Genomic DNA, 12,042 nt, shown 5'->3' on the forward strand with positions numbered 1-12,042 from the left:
CATTCCTTTATACAACATACAACAATATACAACTTTCGTTCCTGCATTATCACAGGGACCATGAAAGACTTCTAACAACCACTCCAATGCATCTGAACCAGTGTTTCCACATCTTAGGTGCGGTAAATGTGCATGGAAGTGCTTGAGTCACATCAATAACAATTGTTAGTGAAGGTTTACCTTTTGCACTTAAGAGAGAAATTATCACGATACTGTCGTAATTGAGAAACCTGTAAGAAAATATTGAATTCGGTGTGTAAATTTCAAGCATGAACTTGGCTCTATTCAATTCGTTCTGAAAAATTACATGGCAAACAAAGTTTGCTCCTACGAGTGGGTGAAAACGCTACGTCTTTGTGTGCGCGCGACGTCCACTAGCAAGCGGTCGATGATTAGTGACGTCTCCCCACTAGCCTATCATGCTATCGTGATATATAATAACGGGCTTATTCTGTCACGTGTGTGTGTGTGTGTTTGTGTGTGTCACGAAATTCGAAAAGGGGGTGCGACGGATCCACCGGCGTCGGATTGTGCGTCGACGCCAGAAACCTATAGAAGGGGTTGCGACGGGTCCCGTGGCATCGGAATGGTGCGCAATAACTTCGTGTGCATGACGCAAAAGATAGATGGTTGCAGCCGTTTCATAGCCGTAGCCACTGGGCGCTTCGCTTTTCACCTTCATGACTCCTCCACGTCCCTATTTCCTTCTTTCATTCGCTTCAAGTTTGTAACATGTCTTTCTCAGAAAGTGGAAACACGCATGCAAACGGCTGCTTAAATAGTAGCAGGATGTTTATGTGATCTGACGTGGAACGTTATCTTTATCAGTAGGATGATGTCTATCACGTCATTTTATGCCAAAACATCATTTTTTGATAACAGTTTATAGAAAACAGGAGGAAAACCCATATTTCGCGTGATACATTTGAATTTTGTCTGTAATATGTTGATAAGGAGTGTTTGAAGCTGAAGCTCGAATGTTCTCCAAATGTAGAAATGACGCGTTTAGAAAGAAGACTACTAAATTTTTCGCATTTAGTTTTGATTTTCGCTGATCAGTGAATTTGAGCGAAGCATACACCACAGAAAGTCTGAAGTCCGGCTTTAGCTGGACGTTCAGACTGGTGTAACGTCCGGCTAAAGCCGGGCTTCAGGCTTCTTCTGGTGTCCACTTCGCTCGCCTTCACCGATCAATAGGAAATAATAGTAGCGACAGCTTTTTTGTAAAATTAGATTTGTTTTCTTTCTATTAACGCTTTCTTCAATTTTGTTCTTCTTCGAAAATTTAAGCATGGATGAAAGACTTTATGGATCTTCCTTAGACGCATCAGTTCTATTTTTGGAGAACAATCAAGCTTGATTTTACATCTATTTTCCTCTCAAACCTCCACAATTTGGAAACATTATTCAAAGTATGAGTTTCCTCCGTCCTCAACTACTAGCAAAGAATGATGTGCTAACATGAAATGACGTGGACATCACTATCGTGGTGATAAAAATAACGTTCTACGTCAGATCGCACAAACTGTTGGCTACTATGTATTCTATTTGAGCAGCCGTTCGGACGTGCGTTTCCTCTTTTTGAAGGATGTTAGCAGCATCAGGAGACATGCTGGGAAATAGATACGCGAAAGGACCATAGAAAGCCATTCTACCGCGTTGGGGCTCCCGCGCAACAAAACGACGCAGTGGAACCCGTCTCTCCCCACTCCACAGCTTACTGGCACCGGTGCACTATTTCAACCCAGTGGGACCCATCCCATCCCATTTTACAGCTATCTTGCTACGCCATATTACCCGTCTCACCCAATTTTACCGCGTTGAGGTTCCAACGCACCAAACTGACGCCATAGTATTCGTCTCCCTCTATTCGTTTTTGAAATTTCTTGATTAAGACACACACATACAGAGATGCACACACGTGACAGAATAAGCCCTTCATTATACAGCATGGTAGCCAGCAAATTTGTAAGTATACAGTAACACAAAAGTTAATTTACCCCCACTAACATATGAGAGAAACTAAGTTGCCTTATCAAAGCCAACATACATACATGCACAGTTTGGGGCAACGGAGAAAAGGTAGAGTGCCCGTCTACCAGATGCATGGCGATGGTTTTTCTTCTCCTGTCTTCCCCTTATCCCTTATCATATTCGGTGCAATCTAGGATTCTTTTTTTTTGTATAACCATCATTCTTTTTTTAACATTCTAACTATTCTCGCACAACTGTTCTAATCATTCAACTTACCTTAATTTTTTTAAACTAATTTCTTTTTCCTTAACACTCCCATCTGCATTTTTAAAATCTGCTAATTTGACACCCTATATTTTGCAATTTCGATCTTTTTCTGTGGTCTTTAACCGTTAAACTAATCTTTTCTTTTTGTCTGCTGCTGTGAACGATTGTGTTATCGATATCTCCTTGGTAGGTCAAATATAGATCAAGTCACCCCAGCTAGATCCATTGCAATAAAAAACAACTGTTTTCGAGTCCTCAGAAATGAAACCAAGTTAGCGGCCAGCAGATACTGGTGGTTCAGACCAACATGTGAAAGAACTGGTGGTTTCAACTTAAATTACGCTAAAATACAGCATAGAAACTTTGCACTGATGTTCATTAACTTCTTCTGTATAACTGTCAGATGGTTGGAGCTCTTTCTGCGTGATGTTGTTAAAGCCGAACATAGCAGCATATTCTAGACGAATTTGAAGAAAATTGACATAAGCATTTCAATATTGATGGCCGCATGCCTATGATTCCTGCAACTCTCTGATGTCTGATACCTTTTGCACAGGGTATGGAAATGGATCACGGATTCGCGCTAATGATACCTCTTAGCTGTCTTTTACATTTGTCCATTTCTTGTACTGTTTCTCCTATAGTTATCTTCTTCAGCTTACTGCAAGGCCACGCTTTCCTTTTTTCCGACATATGAAGTCTATTCCGCTTATTGAAACTCATTAGCTAACAAGGATACTGATATTTTGTGGTTAAATCTCTCTTTAACTTCTGTCATATGACCTCCTCTCTCAGTTACCTCTGAATAACCTCCTCTTACTAAGTTCCGCATCTTTTGGCAGGTTTGGTCTTGACTGCCGTTTGTCTAGATTGTGGTGGTCGTTTGGGGATCACGAAAGTTGGTGAACCCTTTTGCTTGAGGTCCTCCGTCAGATTCGCCTCTAGTTCCAACGGGGCTAATTTGGGTGCCCCAGCCCTGATGTTTCGATAACTGGACAAATGATAAGCGCTCTGGATGGGAGAGTAGATGTCATAAGAGGATTCTTCACCTTCTGGAGTAGGAGAACGACATGTTTGACGTATTCGAGTTATTATCCGCCGCAGAAAAGGCAGCGTCAGTCTTCTCTGACAATAAATTGGGTTCCGGTTCTAGTGAAGTTTGTGATTTTTTTTGTTCGTAAGATTCTCTGACTCAGACAGAGTGTGTTTCATTTTTTATCTTTCTTTTCTGGTGCACCACTGGTGTATGTGAATAAAATAAAAAAATAAAATAAAAGAATATCGGGCTTATTCTGTCACGTGTGTGCGTCTGTGTATGTGTGTGCCTCAGTCAAGAAATTCCAAAAAGAGAAAGAGACGGATACTATGGCCTCAGTTTGATGCGCTGTAGCTTTAACGCGGTAATATTGGGTGAGACGGGTCCTACGGCGTCGAATTTGTGCCCCCAGAGCCAGATAGCGGGTCCCACGGGGTCGGAATGATGCGTCGTTGCGTGGAAGCTGTGGCTAGCTAAAGCTGTCTCAAACGTTTTTCAATAGTACAAGTACGCAATCGTAGAAAAAGCTTTGCAAATTTACCTCGCTGATAAGCTGCTCGTTATGGAAGCAGGATATGAGAAAGGTGTCTCAAACCTTTTTCCATTCGTACTGAAAGTGACTGAGCGTTATCATATTCACACCCATGAATTGCACTCCTAGTCTCGTCTATTCTTGGGGGAGATTTCAAAATCTCCTGTTTTGTGATACACTGATTTTAGATCATGTCTTCCGGGTCACTGCTAGCCCCCTTTCCATATTCAAACATCATTACCTCACACTGTTCAAACCTCTGCACTCCTCCCATGCTCTGCACGCTCTCTGTACCTAAGCTTTGACTTAGTGATAATCTCACGTCTGGATCAAGCACTGACCTGAAAAGACCCTTGCTCAATTCCTCGTAGAAAACCGAAATGAACCAGTCATAATTCGTCACCTAAGTCATCTGTTTATGTATAATCGCCGAATTATCACTCCTTGATCGTAAACACCGTAAAACTAATACATCGGTGAAATCCGACCTGGTTATGTCACCGTGACACATATAAAAGAGCTGATATGGGTAATGGCCTTGTGCTTCATCACCTGCGCAGTGGTGAATGTGGGTGAGTGAACTGTTTTTACTTATTTTCTAATTTATTACTTAGAGTAGTTTGTGACAAATTCATTTATACGCCATCTTTGATTCTCATGGTTCACCATTATCTCTATCCTCTGCAAGCGAAATGTAATTCAGGTCTTATTGTTGGTTTGTTCCTATGTGGTGTGCGCGTCAGCCACTTCATACAGTAAGTCAGGCTCACTATTTTTAGATGGAAATATGTACTCTGAGAAAAAAAGCATTTTTTTTGCATCTTATTGATCCCGATTTTTCTTTAAAAAAAGGAAAGGAAACCGAAACATTCTAACTAGAATATTACAGCTTATTTCTGTATTTCTCATTCACAGAGAAAGTAGCGAATCCATAGTTTACAAGTATGGAAACATGGAACATATAGAACTGCTCCACACGATGAATTGCCTAAGCTAAACCACCTACCGACCGCGCTACACCCGTCCACTAAGACTGCTTAAACAGGATTAAAAACAAAACTAATATTGTAGATGTGAAATAGTACGTATGTAGTATTTATTTCCAAAATATTTCCGAAGATTGTGGAAAATGAACGAAAATTTCTATTGCTCGTGATTCAGTTTTTGGTTTGATTAGTCAGGTGAAGCTACGTATAGCAAAAGTTTCCACGAAATGTATAGAATTTGGAGTAGAGCTTGAGTATCCCTGTTCCTGTGGAGACATTTCTCTGCTCCTTGGCTTTCACGCACAGGGAAGTATGTGGATAAAGTTTTACAAGAATTGACCCCAGATTTCAAAAGCTGCCTCAGGTGGCTGCGGCGAGAATGGATAACGAATAAAGACAATGGAATGTCGTTAGCGCATCGATAACATATCATTTGACATATTTCTGTATGTTACTAGGACCAATACTTTCATAAGGTGGGCATAGAACGATACCAATAAGACATACTTGATATATTGGGGACAGAACATTGCAGGAGAATGCGTTTCATCCGCCATAATCGCGGGACGTATTCCCGACAATCAGTGAAGTGACCCACTGTGCTTACCTCTACTGTGCTCAAGACAAATGAAAATAAATACTGGCTCTTCATTTTGAATATCCGATTGAAAGAAAGACTTGCATGACGTGCATGCATGACTTTGATATTTGACATGTCAACCACGACACTCCTTTTTTTACGTTCATTGTAAACAATTTCTCATAATTTCATAGCGCTTATCTTCAGGGAATGTGGAGGAACGAGTAATTTTCAGGAAAATAATCCCATTCCCGCAAAAATGGATTAAATCTAGGGATTACATTTGTTGGGAGAAGCATTAAATTTTTTGTGATGTAGAGATTACAAAATTGTTTAAGAATTAATTAATCAGAGAAAAATAGTTAAATAACGTATTTAGTACCACCTGGCGAAGACGGGGGATGTGCTGCGGTTCAGTGTCTTACTGGTACTGTATGTGTTCAAAGTAGCACCGGTGCTAAATGTATGGCAATAGATTCAGGCAAGTGATGACATTCTTAAAAAAACATTCCATATTTTGAGTCATAGAAGCCCAATATGTCTTTTTTGTTTTTCGAGAATCTTTCGTTTAGGAAACAGTTGCAACACAAAAAGGTGCTCTCGAGGCCAACAATGCCAGTACGAAGCTGAGGAATGCATTCCAGACAAGGCGTGTTTTGCACAGCCGAGATGTGTGCATGGAAGTGGATGTGAGCCGCACTTTCGTAGTTATGGTGTTATGGTAGAAATTTTTTGCTTCCAGCATATATTCAACCCGAGCATCCTCCTGTTATGATCGCAAACAAAGGTAACGATGCGCTGAGAGACGGGCCACCTGGAGGGCTCATCGGGGGTGCATCCGCAAGTCCAAGTAGGCATATATTTTAGATATCGTAACCTAGTGGATAAGGGTAACTTTAAAAAAAAAACAAACAGAATGCGCTGGTCGAAGAAATGAACGCTACTATCAATGCAAACCTTGTGAGACGAAATGTACTGACTGGGTATTCAAGAGAAAACCGGTGAGTTAGGAGCAAAAATAGGACAAATTCACGTATTATTCAGAAGGATTCTAATGTTACATCTTTAGGTATGTCCGGCAAGGTGCGTCCCCGGATGTGCATGCATTACCAACTGGTTTCGAAAGGACCAGCCAGGCTTTTGGACAGGAACGTGCGTGCGGCCGACTTGGTGCAACCCAATCACTCAGACCAAAACGGTCGTTAAAGTTGTGCAGCCAGTGAAAACAGTTCCAGGACCACCGGCACCTAGTGAGTCGAGTCGAGAATTTTCCTCTGAAGAAATTACTCAAAATAATAAACAGCAATAGAACGTAAATAGCATGGAAATTGGATAGACTATGGTAAACAAAAAACATGGCCAGCACTATTCTTTGCTACAATTCACGGTGCAGTTGCCGAAGCGGCGACGCTCTAAGCGGTGCCACATAAAAAGAGGTTCGAAACGAGGGGAAGCACAGTGAATTGTAGCAAAGAATGGTGCTGGCAAAGCTCCTTCCTCGATCCTACAGCTTCGCTCCACCGCACCGGTTCGAGCGCACCCGTTTGCTCAACACCACCGTGTTTGATGTCCTTTTGACCCGACTACAATTCGTCGTTCGTTTAAAGGCAGCATTATACGAAGTGAACGAGGTTGGGATCTCTTTAAGAAAGGAAATGATGGATTGGAGTGTGATTCACAAAAATGATCACGATCAGTTTCAAATTGTAGTCCTGAAAAGGCGTGTGAAACAGCCTTGTATGATCCCGTCTCTCCAACGATGCAACTCATCCCGCTACTTTACACTTCATTTTCGTCGAGGACCGAAAATCCAATTAATACGGTTTGAATAATTGACAGAAGCATCTGCACTCTCGCATTCGCAGAAGCGGTTCCGACTTCTCTCGTTCTATTAGTACCGGTACTGAGGGGATTGAGCTTAAATAACGCTCATACTCGTACAGTCCTCATATATTCATGGACAGATCCCAACATCGTCAATTTCTTGATGCGCTGCCTTTAAGGAGCAGTGCCTATAGGGGGTAGTAGATTGTGAGGAAGAGAGTGATTCCGTTCAGCTCTCCCTGTATCAGTGGAAACAGACAACCCCGGAACGCTGTTTCTTACGACGGCTTCTGTTGCAATGCGCAACCATTGCGCCCCACCCCGCCTGCGATTCGTCGAAAACCCATTCGTTCAAAACCGAATATTTCAAGAGGAGACTGAAACTATTCTATGTCATATTAATTCTGTCAATTACATTACTAGCGGAACTTTAAATTCAGAAAACCCTCATCCAATTTTCACGCTCTTCTTGCTCTTTAGATTCCTCTTATGATTGAATGGTTTTTCCAGCAACGTGCGCTAACGTGAGGTGTGGAGCTGGCTCCACTTGTGTTTTGCAGGGAGGTAAACCAGTGTGTGTACCTGGGCAAAGTAAGTTTTTTTTTAATTTTAATTTTGCTATAATAATATGAGAAACACACACACACAAATATATATATATATATAACAATTAACGTCTTCTACTTAAAAAGTAACGATAATTTCTCCCTCTTTTCAAGCCAATCCTTGCGCCACAACAGTATGTACCTATGGATCCACATGTGTAGTTGAAGGAGGAAGAGCGATTTGCAAAAAGGTGCATAATTTGATAATATTTTTATGTTAAAAAAATTTTTTTATGTTATTTATTATTATTAATTTATTTTTATGGAAAGATGTACGTGTATGTATAGTCCTCGGCCTACATTTTCAGCAGGGCGGCCCTAGTCCGCCAAGACCACCTTCGTATCCGCCTGCGCGACCACCATCGCCTCCTTCGTATCCCTCTACAGGACCGTCGCCTCCGAATTACAGGTAAATTATCTGTCTACATGTTCTTTTTCTCATCAATGGAAAAAACACTATCTAGACCTAGCGACACTCCGCAGTCTGACGCTCCCGCGCGCAAAGGCCCTACGTCATGCCCACGTAACGAAGTGCTGACTCAATGTGGTGGTTGCGAAGGACAATGTCAGGCTGGGAATCCGCCGAGACCGGTAAGTTGCATGGAGGCTAACAAGGATAAAGCTCACATATTCGATTACGCTCATACTGAACTACAGGTACCAGTCTGTACAACACCTAAGCCATGTGCAAGGCAATGCAAATGCAGACCAGGATTCGCTCGCATTAACAAAGTCTGCGAAGCGCGAAGTCTTTGTAATACAAACTACCGACCAAAGCTCACCATAAAAACTAAGACCGTCGTGAAAACTCTACCCCCAAAGACAGTTCCTGGACCACCAGGACCTCCAGGTGAGTGAAACAATAGATGTACTCGTCAATGTGATGAAAATCATGCGAATTTCTTTTCTTAAAAAAACAAACAATGATTCTCTCGCTTCTCACTCTCATTTCTGTTTAAGGAAACCCATGCCTTGTGACCAGTTGTGAACCTGGAGCTACGTGCCAAGTCCAAGACGGAAAAGCAGTTTGCATAGCGGGGCCGAGTAAGTTGTATAGTGTCAGTTCTTTATAACACCAAATCGTAATTAATTAGACAGAGTTCAATAATAATGACTAGTACAAATCCATGTCTTCCTTCAGGATAACTACAGTGATTCAAAGGAAATTAGATTGAGGAAGTGTGAATGTGTGAACTGAATGAGCGAATCTGCGTAACAGGCACAGGATGCGTAGACGAAGAAAACGTTTGCAAAAATATTTTTCTCTAAGCGAATACACAGATACATAACGCAGATATGACAAAAATATGCTGCTACATCTCATCTAAAGGATCCTTCCTGAGAACTTTCATTCTACATAGCTGCCCCCAATCACCTGCTCGATCCTCGCCATGAAGCGCCAGCACGCTGCCTTCAATTGATCGCGATTCATGGCCGTGAACTTTTCCCCGTTGACGAGAGTTGACGTGAGGAGGCCTGGACTTGTTTTTTTTTATATCTCGATTCTTCGCACGTCATAGCCTAGGAAATTTAGATCGAGACTTTGAGGCTGCAAAGGTAGCAAGTCTCCCGGCCAAACACAGAAGCAAACTGTATTGACTAACACTTTCGAGCTTGACAACCTCGGAGATCACTTGCCACTCCATAAAAATGTGGGAGGTATACCTGGGATCCTCTTGAGCGATGCAACGGACATTCTATCGTCAAACTCATCTTCAATCTCCAATTTGCGAATCAAGGAATCCGTATCTTAAGAAAACATGCCTTGGTTTTTTCAGATGATCTTTGTGATCCTTGTTTATTTCTGCCTAACCTGTAATTTTTCTCGCCAGAGAGAAGAGCTCTCTTCAGACTTCTCAGGACTGTGTGTCCCTTCGTAGCATCATGGGTAGTCGATATTGATTAACAGAAGAATTTAATAATTTCGTCAAGCGGTCTCACATGGCGCCTTCTGTGCTCTTCTATCGTACTAATTCGGCTTAACAGGTCGGCCACTCCAAATGTATGAAAGTCTTACGGACATATTTAGCTCTACTGCCAGTCACCGACCACTTCTATACACAAATATGGCTGATCTTCAAATATAATTTTTTTTTTTGAATTCTAACGGCGCCCTCTTTACTTTCTCAAGCAAATTTTCCACTTGGCTCATGCTGGAAATAATCGCATTGACTTTTCTACAGAAGGGCTTCCTTTTTCAGCTAATCCATGCGAAAAAGTCGTTTGCCAGAGAGGAAAAACATGTCAGGTACAAGGACAACAAGGCGTATGCGTTGTTAGCCAACCTCCTCCAAAGGACGCACCAAGAGGTTTGTGATAAGTGCTTGACTGAGGTTCCTGTTCATATTTATGGCTCCTTTCACGTACACAGGTCCTACTCAACCTTGCCTGGCCAAATGTTCGGCTGGACAACGGTGCCAGCTGAAGTTTGACGACAACAGTTGCTACAATCCACCCTGCGAAGGAGTGCCTACATGCGTTCCCGCCTAATCTGTCTTGTTTTCTTTCTCGTAAAATGATTTCGTTTTATATTGAGATCCCCTGTGCAATGCTCCAATCTCACTCATCTTTTCCATATCACTACATGAAAATTTTATCACAATAAAATCTGCTTTGGATAAAGAATTTACTGAGTAATCATCCTCATCACGTACTACTGCACGTAATACGAGATAGTACGAGGTAGTGATTTCACACGGTATCAAATATGTTAGGGTGATTGCGCATTGATAGAGGGGTCAGCTCTGACTGCTTGATCAATGGTTCGGAACCGCCGTAGGGCCAACCAACCCTTTCATCCGTCTGAAGTCGACAGATTCTTGTCAGGGCTCTCTTGGAAGACAAAAACATTGGGATTACATATCGGCTCGCCATATCAAGTCATTCTAGGGCTGCACACTTGTGAATGAATCTAGAACAATTCTGATTTGATTTCGAATGCGCAAGCGCATCCCCATGGGGACTGCCCAACGCCATGTTTTTTGTCCTTCGCCCTCCACCAGCTATACTACACTTTCTGAAAGTGTTCTCCGAAAACTGTACCACCGTTAAAAACTTATTTTGGCGCCTAAACCTTCCAAATGAGTTTATAGTCAATCTTATATGCACAAATTAGAAATTCTGCAAATTACTGCTATACTGAAACTATGTTCTTGAACTGGCCGCGAAAGTTAGCACTGAAATGACATACCATCATCTCTAAATCACAAAAAAAAGTTTGGTTTCTAAATCCGATACAGTAACACTGGATGGTATAGAATAGATATCGAGTTCACTGAATTCTCTATTGAGAAAAATCGGTTGTTATTTTGGTTCAGAAAAATGGTTACGTTTCGCAAAATGGATGCACGTTCCTGTTACAAATTGAAGTTTGCAGAACAGTCGTCACAGAAGATACGAATTCTTTTCTCTAAGATTTCATTGAACTAGCCTGAACATGAAAACATCTACTGTGATCTGATCATCGGGTTGACGACCTTCTGGAGTGCGGTGTACACATCTCGTATCTGGCTCAATTTATTCTTCTCTCCTTGGCAGACGAGGGAAGGACCCTAATCTTCAATGGCTGTCATAAGTTAGAACTTTGAATCCCGTCCCTGATGTGTGTGAAGCGGGGTACTCCTTGCATGACTCTTTTGACTGGATGTTCAACGACACCCACCGCATTTCTTTTTCTTTTTTCTTTTTTTTCAAATGGGGCGGTTGTGGTACAATTGGTAATAAATGGACTAAATGGTCGAAACTTCCTCAGATCCAACGTAGCCCTTCCTCCCTGCAAGGTCGAAAAACTGGTACCAGGCTTGTCTGGGGAAATAAAAACAGTGTTTGGTACATCGGCTGGCCTAAGAAAGTCATTGTACAGGCCAATACGAGCTGATAAAGCTTAAACATTCCGAATTGCAGTCGGATGTGCATCACAAACGGATAGATGCGCCAGAGACGTTATCCTTTACCTACTTATTATTCTATCTATGTCTTCATCAGTGAATCTCTATCAGCTCTTATTCCACTCCAGCTTAGTAGTATGCACATGTCATCTCGTTCTCGACTATGAATTTTTTCACTGTGCTGGTGAGTCCTTTGTGAGTGGAGATCATAGTGACTTTCGACTGTTTTTCAGTATCCAAAACTGGATAAATATCAAATTGTAAAAAGATTTGTGAATCCTACATATACAACTAAATTTATGCTGTGCTGATGCTGTGCGCACAAACCCTGCAAGCAAGTGCTGCATTAAA

General features: G+C 41.8%; 2 protein-coding genes across 3 annotated transcripts; one reads left to right on the forward strand and one right to left on the reverse strand.

The window, feature by feature from the left end:
- Window positions 1-49: 49 nt before the first annotated feature.
- Window positions 50-4,358, reverse strand: RB195_015156 (uncharacterized protein; the record flags this gene model as incomplete). Its single annotated transcript, XM_064205731.1, has 4 exons — window positions 50-230; window positions 3,819-3,887; window positions 4,151-4,212; window positions 4,311-4,358. 4 exons carry the CDS (start codon window positions 4,356-4,358, stop codon window positions 50-52), a joined length of 360 nt encoding a protein of 119 aa, XP_064061612.1.
- On the forward strand, window positions 4,342-10,294 carry RB195_015157 (uncharacterized protein; the record flags this gene model as incomplete). Of its 2 annotated transcripts, XM_064205732.1 has the most annotated exons (14): window positions 4,342-4,381; window positions 5,755-5,856; window positions 5,948-6,064; window positions 6,118-6,225; window positions 6,291-6,376; window positions 6,445-6,625; window positions 7,710-7,790; window positions 7,919-7,995; window positions 8,113-8,213; window positions 8,269-8,395; window positions 8,462-8,654; window positions 8,765-8,848; window positions 10,006-10,113; window positions 10,176-10,294. In XM_064205732.1, 14 exons carry the CDS (start codon window positions 4,342-4,344, stop codon window positions 10,292-10,294), a joined length of 1,524 nt encoding a protein of 507 aa, XP_064061613.1. The 2 variants fall into 2 exon arrangements, with proteins under 2 accessions (XP_064061613.1, XP_064061614.1); XM_064205733.1 differs by lacking the exon at window positions 4,342-4,381 and having other exon boundaries at window positions 5,841-5,856.
- Between the last annotated feature and the right edge of the window lie 1,748 nt (window positions 10,295-12,042).

The sequence above is a fragment of the Necator americanus genome, chromosome V (genome assembly GCF_031761385.1).
Source record: "Necator americanus strain Aroian chromosome V, whole genome shotgun sequence".
Classification (NCBI taxonomy): Eukaryota; Metazoa; Nematoda; class Chromadorea; order Rhabditida; family Ancylostomatidae; genus Necator; species Necator americanus.